Source organism: Ascaphus truei, chromosome 5 (assembly GCF_040206685.1).
Source record: "Ascaphus truei isolate aAscTru1 chromosome 5, aAscTru1.hap1, whole genome shotgun sequence".
NCBI classification, from domain to species: Eukaryota; Metazoa; Chordata; class Amphibia; order Anura; family Ascaphidae; genus Ascaphus; species Ascaphus truei.
In genome coordinates this window covers 5,343,400-5,353,873 of record NC_134487.1, presented here as the reverse complement: position 1 = coordinate 5,353,873, position 10,474 = coordinate 5,343,400, and the positions used below count along the sequence as shown (strand labels likewise).

General features: G+C 43.5%; 1 protein-coding gene across 1 annotated transcript in view; it reads left to right on the top strand.

The window, feature by feature from the left end:
- The first annotated feature begins 2,432 nt into the window (after positions 1-2,432).
- SPMIP1 (sperm microtubule inner protein 1) overlaps positions 2,433-10,474 on the top strand; it is a 12,537-nt gene continuing 4,495 nt past the window's right edge. The window contains exon 1 of the mRNA XM_075598898.1: positions 2,433-3,293. Coding sequence (XP_075455013.1) covers positions 2,840-3,293 — 454 coding nt within the window. The 5' untranslated portion in view covers positions 2,433-2,839. The remainder of the gene's footprint in view (positions 3,294-10,474) is intronic.

The following is a 10,474-nucleotide window of genomic DNA, read 5'->3' as shown; positions in this document are numbered from 1 at the left end:
TTTTGCAACTTGGAGCAGTGGGATCACCCCTGGAAGCCAAAAGACACCATAGCCCTAGAGTGCACCCACACATGTCCGTGTGAGTGTTTGAATACATATCATCCACCTTATAGATCACCCCTGGTTAGATTGTTCTCATTGCATGTTGTCTCAGTTTTGCTCAACCTGTGTTCTTTGATTCCGAGGGTAACATCAAGCACAAGAAACGGAAGAACCAGCCCGGACGAGAGGTGGAGTACTACAGAACAAAACAGGCGAAACCACACCAACGAAGAAAGAAAAGCACAGACGAGATCCTTAAAGAAAAGAATATAGGACGTAAAGATACCTTGATGCGCAAGCATTCGCACAAGGCCGTGTGAGTGTTTGAGACTTTTATAGATTCACATCACCCACACCAGTAGTTCAGAGTCTTACACACCTGAATTCAGATTACATATCATTCCACCTGTGCCCCCCCATCCCCTTTTTCTGTCTCCTATAAATATATGCCACCTTTCTAGTTAATGATTGCAATTTGCCCTTAGAAAGCACCTTGAGAGAATATTCTGCTTCTGTTCAGTACCGCTATAGGGCCTTGGAAATCCCTCAAATGCAGATTATTGAGGTTCTAGGCATAAAAATAAAGGTATCTTTGCCCAAAGAGGTTGCAATCTAAACTAGGAACTTATTTGGGCAGCGTTACATTCAGATCTATCCTGTATGACCTTAGGCCTGTTCTGTTCTGACTGACAGATTAAATCTGTCAGTGGTGACATTGGATACCGAGGCTTGAGCCTCATTACTCCAAGTTCTCTTGTTGAGTGTATTGTCGCACACTTTAGAAAGCTTCTTGATCTGTGTTACTTGCCACAGTTGAGTTGGTTTCACAGGGTCAGCGCTGTGATGGGTCGTGGGTAGCGGTCAAATGGGTTTGCAGAGATCGCAGCAAGCTTCTTGATCAGCGGATTTGAGTTCTGGTCCAGTTCCTTGTAGAATTTCTCGTTGAGCTTCTTTAGATGTTCGTCCAACCTGTATGACCTTACTCCAGCAGCAGTGGTGTTATAGGGGGGTGGGGGGGAGGGTTGTTACTGTATTTCAGGTCTCGGTGAAGGGAAGCGGATGTGTCTGTTGTCAGGGAAACTTGCACCAGATCCTGTAAATGTGTGTAGGGTGTTTGCAGTCATGGGAAATTCAAGGAGTTGCTCACTGCACAGGGTGCAGACCCCACTGAGCACATCCCACCTCCCAGGCCGGGCGGACCCCCTGTTATAAGAACACCATCCCTTCTCAGAACATTTCTTCACAGCTGCGATGTGTCCCTTCCTTATGGGAGGAAAACTTGTTATAAGACATCATTTCACAAGCATAAAGTTCCTTTTCCTATGGGGGGCCTATGTTGTAAGAACATCAACCTTATAAGAACATCTCGTCAGCCCCGACATGCCCCTTCCTATGCTGTATCCCCTGTTATAAGAACATCTCGTCAGCCCCTTATGGTGTATCCCCTGTTATAAGAACATCTCGTCAGCCCCTTATGGTGTATCCCCTGTTATAAGAACATCTCGTCAGCCCCTTATGGTGTATCCCCTGTTATAAGAACATCTCGTCAGCCCCTTATGGTGTATCCCCTGTTATAAGAACATCTCGTCAGCCCCTTACGGTGTATCCCCTGTTATAAGAACTATGGTGTATCCCCTGTTATAAGAACATTTCCCAGCACCGACAGCTATAAAAACTGCACTTCTTCCCCAAATGTCTCAGTAACAACATCTGACGTTAGAGTGCAAGCTCTGTGGGGCAGGAATGCCCCTTTCCATCATGTGCTTGTATTTCTGATACTCCTTGTATTATAATTCCCTGTATTCTAATGTTTATTTAGTATTACACTGTGTACCCCCTCACAACCACAATGTGCCTCCGTGGGGGAATCCCTGTTATAGGAACTCTCCTCGTAAGACAGTCTCGGGGCCCTTATGGGCCCCTTCCTATGGGAGAAACCCTGTGATAAGAATATCCCCCGTATAAGAACATCTCATCAGCTGTAACATGCACCTTGTATAGGAGTAACCTTATATGTAAGAGCACCTTCTGGTAGGAACACCCCCTCCCATGTAATCTTTGATTTAAGGTACATTTCCTTGCTTCAAGTCTCACTTTGAATGAATGTTTGGTCACTTTAAAGAGATGGAAGTCTCCTTCCTATGTGTGTCCGGTGGCTTCATAGCCAGAAGGCTTGTTAGATGGTGGCGTGCCCGGTTAGATAGGCCCTCCCCTGATCCCTGCTCACTGGGCTGCAGGGAGCTGAGTGTGCATGCACTGTCAGAGATATAATGTTATCCCCATGGCAACCCACAGAAAAGGCAACAATAATGATGATGATGAGGATGACCCTTAGATTGACTTTGTGAGGTGTCTCAGCTGTCCCCATCCTGCCAGTTGTGACACCAAGGGACACATTGCAGGTGGCACTTCTGTGTAGGAAGGGCACCTCCATGGAACAGGTGGGGGCACCACTCAAAAGATTGTCACTTTTCCCTTCTCACCCTCCAGCTCCAAGCGGGACCTCGTGTCCTTTCTCGGAAAAGTGCTTCCCTCCTGTGCCTTTCTGCTGCCTTTGAGATTTGGAAGTGTCTCCTCTCTTCTCCTCCTCCTCTCTTCCAGGAGACATTGGCACAGTGTTATCTAACATTTGCTTCTCCATCATCTGACCTTGAGTCACCTTGAGTTGACGTAACTCTCGTTTATCTAGTTGGCTTTAGTCGGATTCAGCAGACATAGTGTGTTGGTCAGAGGATGTGGGATTGAGGGAAGTGGCGTATAAATCAACCGTTGGAGGCCGAGGGAGGTCAGGCGCAGGATGGCACGACAGGTCAACTTCACCACTCAGAAACAAGAGTTCCTGAAACAAATTTATCTCAAGGAGATCCTGACACGTATCAACTGGCACCGTCGCTACGACCAAGCCTCGAGCAGCCACACACAGCCGAAGCCTAAGACTAAGGATCAACTGAAGCTGCCGACAATCACCGACACGAGCCTTCTGGTGCCAGAGAAGCAGAGGAAGACGGAGACCATCAAAGAAATTGTCAGTAGACTGCAGGACACTGCCGAGGGAGCAGAGGGACAGGCAGCCGTCACCAAGCACACAGAGATGAGGCCGGCCAGCCCCAAGACACGCACCCTTCTCTACTACGGCACATCCAAGGAGGAAGAGGGGAGGTACCGCTACCTGAAAGAGAGGAATTGTTTGAAACCGGAGGACAAGTACTTCTACCCTATAACCAGCAGCTGGGCGTACGGCTGGCAGATAGGTAAGGGGGATATCATTCATTATGACTGCTCTATTTAGTCGGCCCTGCACAAAAAACCCCCACAAGATTCATTCCCCCTCTATTTATTGAGAATTCACAGCCTCACCCAATATAAACTACTTTTAAAGGGGAAGTTCCTCCTAGGACCAGAGGAAACTAATAGTGTTGCATGTTTAATAGGTTTAAGGTGTGTGACGGAGGGTGCTGCCCCAGACCCCCTCCCAGACCCCAGCACCTCTCCCAGACCCCAACACCTCTCTCCCAGACCCCCTCCCAGACCCCAGCTCCTCTCTCTCCCAGACCCCAGCACCTCTCTCCCAGACCCCAGCACCTCTCTCCCAGACCCCAGCCCCTCTCTCCCAGACCTGAGAACCTCCCTCCCAGACCCCAGCACCTCTCTCCCAGACCCCAGCACCTCTCTCCCAGACCCCAGCACCTCCCTCCCAGACCCCAGCACCTCCCTCCCAGACCCCAGCACCTCTCTCCCAGACCCCAGCATCTCTCTCCCAGACCCCAACACCTCTCTCTCCCAGTCCCCAGCACCTCTCTCCCAGACCCCAGCACCTCTCTCCCAGACCCCAGCTCCTCTCTCCCAGACCCCAGCTCCTCTCTCCCAGACCCCAGCTCCTATCTCCCAGACCCCAGCTCCTCTCTCCCAGACCTCAGCACCTCTCTCCCAGACCCCAGCACCTCTCTCCCAGACCCCAGCACCTCTCTCCCAGACCCCAGCTCCTCTCTCCCAGACCTCAGCACCTCTCTCCCAGACCCCAGCACCTCTCTCCCAGACCCCAGCACCTCTCTCCCAGACCCCAGCTCCTCTCTCCCAGACCCCAGCTCCTCTCTCCCAGACCCCAGCACCTCTCTCCCAGACCTCAGCACCTCTCTCCCAGACCCCAGCACCTCTCTCCCAGACCCCAGCACCTCTCTCCCAGACCCCAGCACCTCTCTCCCAGACCCCAGCACCTCTCTCCCAGACCCCATCACCTCCCTCCCAGACCCCAGCACCTCCCTCCCAAACCCCAGCACCTCTCTCCCAGACCCCAGCACCTCTCCCAGACCCCAGCACCTCTCTCCCAGACCCCAGCACCTCTCTCCCAGACCCCAGCACCTCTCTCCCAGGCTCCAGCACCTCTCTCCCAGACTCCAGTACCTCTCTCCCAGACTCTAGTACCTCTCTCCCAGACTCCAGCACCTCTCTCCCAGACCCCATCACCTCCCTCCCAGACCCCAGCACCTCCCTCCCAAACCCTAGCACCTCTCTCCCAGACCCCAGTACCTCTCTCCCAGACCCCAGCGCCTCTCTCCCAGACTCCAGCACCTCTCTCCCAGACTCCAGCACCTCTCTCCCAGACCCCAGCACCACTCCCCACAACCTGTTGCTGTATGTGCCTGGTGATTCAGTAACTTGCTGGGTGCTCGCTGGGAGCTCTAGAATTCTCTAGGTTAAGTGGAACTTCCAGTGGCCCCCAGAGACCACCAGGGTAATGGAGGTTGGGATCATTGTAATTTGGGTCCCAGGCATGGGAGTGTGGCTCTTTGGGTGGGGCCCCTAGTCGTTCTGGATGGTAGCTACCCACCTAACAAAGTCAGGCTAGGATTCCCAGGGTGTAGTCAGGGTCAGTGTTCCCAGGATTGGGTGGGGGTATCCCGGGTGTAGGAGCGTGGCTCTTGTAGTGGCCCTCATGGTTCTGTGGGGTGAGGCTCCCGTCCTGGCAGAGTGAGGCTAGGGATGTTAGTGGAGGTTTTGGTTACCTTTTTGCCCTAACCCGTGTGTGATACCTCTTGTTCAGTAGGACCAGGACATGTGCCCAGCGGGCGGGGTCTGGATAGTATACTGGTGACCCGCTGTTTTGGGTACCGACGGTCTGGCGCTCCGGCTTGATCAGACATTTCCGTGACGGCCGTCCGTCATACTGACCCCTTACATATAGGTGATTATTCATGGTAGGCAGATGAGGGATGTTACAATCTGTATCTAATCTCTTGTGATACACCTGTTTGTGGGTCTCAGAACCAGCAGGTACATATTCCATGTTGGTACAGTAATTGTATATCAATGTGTCCCAATATATCTGATGCAATGTGACCTGATATATCTGATACATTGTGTCCTGATATATCTGATGCATTGTGTCCTGATATATCTGATGCATTGTGTCCTGATATATCTGATGCATTGTGTCCTGATATATCTGATGCATTGTGTCCTGATATATCTGATGCATTGTGTCCTGATATATCTGATAGTTTGTGTCCTGATATATCTGATACTTTGTGTCCTGATATATCTGATACTTTGTGTCCTGATATATCTGATACTTTGTGTCCTGATATATCTGATACTTTGTGTCCTGATATATCTGATACTTTGTGTCCTGATATATCTGATACTTTGTGTCCTGATATATCTGATACATTGTGTCCTGATATATCTGATACTTTGTGTCCTGATATATCTGATGCATTGTGACCTGATATATCTGATACATTGTGTCCTGATATATCTGATACTTTGTGTCCTGATAAATCACATACATTTTGTCCTGATATCTGATACATTGTGTCCTGACATATCTGATACTTTGTGTCCTGATATACCTGATGCATTGTGTCCTGATAAATCACATACATTTTGTCCTGATATCTGATACATTGTGTCCTGACATATCTGATACTTTGTGTCCTGACATATCTGATGCATTGTGACCTGATATATCTGATGCATTGTGTCCTGATATATCTGATGCATTGTGACCTGATATATCTGATACATTGTGACCTGATATATCTGATGCATTGTGTCCTGATATATCTGATGCATTATGTCCTGATATATCTGATACATTGTGACCTGATATATCTGATACTTTGTGTCCTGATATATCTGATACATTGTGTCCTGATATATCTGATACATTGTGTCCTGATATATCTGATAATGTGTGTCCTGATATATCTGATACTTTGTGTCCTGATATATCTGATACACTGTCTCCTGATATATCTGATACTGTGTGACCTGATATATCTGATACATTGTGTCCTGATATATCTGATACATTGTGACCTGATATATCTGATACATTGTGTCCTGATATATCTGATACATTGTGTCCTGCTATATCTGATAATGTGTGTCCTGATATATCTGATACATTGTGTCCTGATATATCTGATAATGTGTGTCCTGATATATCTGATACTTTGTGTCCTGATATATCTGATACACTGTCTCCTGATATATCTGATACTGTGTGACCTGATATATCTGATACATTGTGTCCTGATATATCTGATACATTATGACCTGATATATCTGATACATTGTGTCCTGATATATCTGATACTTTGTGTCCTGATATATCTGATACATTGTGTCCTGATATATCTGATACATTGTGTCCTGATATATCTGATAATGTGTGTCCTGATATATCTGATACTTTGTGTCCTGATATATCTGATACACTGTCTCCTGATATATCTGATACTGTGTGACCTGATATATCTGATACATTGTGTCCTGATATATCTGATACATTATGACCTGATATATCTGATACATTGTGTCCTGATATATCTGATGCATTGTGTCGTAATATATCTGATGCATTGTGACCTGATATATCTGATACTTTGTGTCCTGATATATCTGATACATTGTGTCCTGATATATCTGATAATGTGTGTCCTGATATATCTGATACATTGTGTCCTGATATATCTGATACTTTGTGACTTGATATATCTGATACACTGTCTCCTGATATATCTGATACATTGTGTCCTGATATATCTGATACATTGTGACCTGATATATCTGATACATTGTGTCCTGATATATCTGATACATTGTGTCCTGCTATATCTGATAATGTGTGTCCTGATATATCTGATACATTGTGTCCTGATATATCTGATAATGTGTGTCCTGATATATCTGATACTTTGTGTCCTGATATATCTGATACACTGTCTCCTGATATATCTGATACTGTGTGACCTGATATATCTGATACATTGTGTCCTGATATATCTGATACATTATGACCTGATATATCTGATACATTGTGTCCTGATATATCTGATACTTTGTGTCCTGATATATCTGATACATTGTGTCCTGATATATCTGATACATTGTGTCCTGATATATCTGATAATGTGTGTCCTGATATATCTGATACTTTGTGTCCTGATATATCTGATACACTGTCTCCTGATATATCTGATACTGTGTGACCTGATATATCTGATACATTGTGTCCTGATATATCTGATACATTATGACCTGATATATCTGATACATTGTGTCCTGATATATCTGATGCATTGTGTCGTAATATATCTGATGCATTGTGACCTGATATATCTGATACTTTGTGTCCTGATATATCTGATACATTGTGTCCTGATATATCTGATAATGTGTGTCCTGATATATCTGATACATTGTGTCCTGATATATCTGATACTTTGTGACTTGATATATCTGATACATTGTGTCCTGATATATCTGATACTTTGTGTCCTGATATATCTGATACATTGTGTCCTGATATATCTGATACATTGTGTCCTGATATATCTGATAATGTGTGTCCTGATATATCTGATACTTTGTGTCCTGATATATCTGATACATTGTGTCCTGATATATCTGATACAATGTGCCCTGATATATCTGATACTTTGTGACCTGATATATCTGATACTTTGTGTCCTGATATATCTGATACTTTGTGTCCTGATATATCTGATGCATTATTTCCTGATATATCTGATTCATTGTGTCCTGATATATCTGATACATTCTGTCCGATATATCTGATACATTGTGCCCGATATATCTGATACATTGTGTCCCGATATATCTGATACATTGTGCCCGATATATCTGATACATTGTGCCCGATATATCTGATACATTGTGTCCCGATATATCTGATACATTGTGTCCTGATATATCTGATACTTTGTGTCCTGATATATCTGATGCTTTGTGTCCTGATATATCTGATACTTTGTGACCTGATATATCTGATACTTTGTGACCTGATATATCTGGTACATTGTGTCCTGATATATCTGATACATTGTGTCCTGATATATCTGATACATTGTGTCCTGATATATCTGATAATGTGTCCTGATATATCTGGTACATTGTGTCCTGATATATCTGATACATTGTGTCCTGAGATATCTGATGCATTGTGTCCTGATATATCTGATACATTGTGTCCCGATATATCTGATACATTGTGTCCTGATATATCTGATACTTTGTGTCCTGATATATCTGATACTTTGTGTCCTGATATATCTGATACTTTGTGACCTGATATATCTGATACTTTGTGACCTGATATATCTGATACTTTGTGACCTGATATATCTGATACTTTGTGACCTGATATATCTGGTACATTGTGTCCTGATATATCTGATGCATTGTGTCCTGATATATCTGATACATTGTGTCCTGATATATCTGATGCATTGTGTCCTGATATATCTGATACTTTGTGACCTGATATATCTGATACTTTGTGACCTGATATATCTGATACATTGTGTCCTGATATATCTGATGCATTGTGTCCTGATATATCTGATACATTGTGTCCTGATATATCTGATGCATTGTGTCCTGATATATCTGATACTTTGTGACCTGATATATCTGATACTTTGTGACCTGATATATCTGATACATTGTGTCCTGATATATCTGATGCATTGTGTCCTGATATATCTGATACTTTGTGTCGTAATATATCTGATACTTTGTGTCCTGATATATCTGATACATTGTGACCTGATAAATCTGATACATTGTGTCCTGATATATCTGATACATTGTGTCCTGATATATCTGATACATTGTGACCTGATACATCTGATACATTGTGTCCTGATATATCTGATACATTGTGACCTGATAAATCTGATACATTGTGCCCTGATATATCTGATAATTTGTGTCCTGATATATCTGATACATTGTGTCCTGATATATCGGATACATTGTGACCTGATATATCTGATACATTGTGTCCTGATATATCTGATACATTGTGTCCTGATAGATCTGATACATTGTGACCTGATATATCTGATACTTTGTGTCCTGATATATCTGATACATTGTGTCCTGATATATCTGATAATGTGTGTCCTGATATATCTGATACATTGTGTCCTGATATATCTGATACTTTGTGACTTGATATATCTGATACATTGTGTCCTGATATATCTGATACTTTGTGTCCTGATATATCTGATACATTGTGTCCTGATATATCTGATACATTGTGTCCTGATATATCTGATAATGTGTGTCCTGATATATCTGATACTTTGTGTCCTGATATATCTGATACATTGTGTCCTGATATATCTGATACAATGTGCCCTGATATATCTGATACTTTGTGACCTGATATATCTGATACTTTGTGTCCTGATATATCTGATACTTTGTGTCCTGATATATCTGATGCATTATTTCCTGATATATCTGATTCATTGTGTCCTGATATATCTGATACATTCTGTCCGATATATCTGATACATTGTGCCCGATATATCTGATACATTGTGTCCCGATATATCTGATACATTGTGCCCGATATATCTGATACATTGTGCCCGATATATCTGATACATTGTGTCCCGATATATCTGATACATTGTGTCCTGATATATCTGATACTTTGTGTCCTGATATATCTGATGCTTTGTGTCCTGATATATCTGATACTTTGTGACCTGATATATCTGATACTTTGTGACCTGATATATCTGGTACATTGTGTCCTGATATATCTGATACATTGTGTCCTGATATATCTGATACATTGTGTCCTGATATATCTGATAATGTGTCCTGATATATCTGGTACATTGTGTCCTGATATATCTGATACATTGTGTCCTGAGATATCTGATGCATTGTGTCCTGATATATCTGATACATTGTGTCCCGATATATCTGATACATTGTGTCCTGATATATCTGATACTTTGTGTCCTGATATATCTGATACTTTGTGTCCTGATATATCTGATACTTTGTGACCTGATATATCTGATACTTTGTGACCTGATATATCTGATACTTTGTGACCTGATATATCTGATACTTTGTGACCTGATATATCTGGTACATTGTG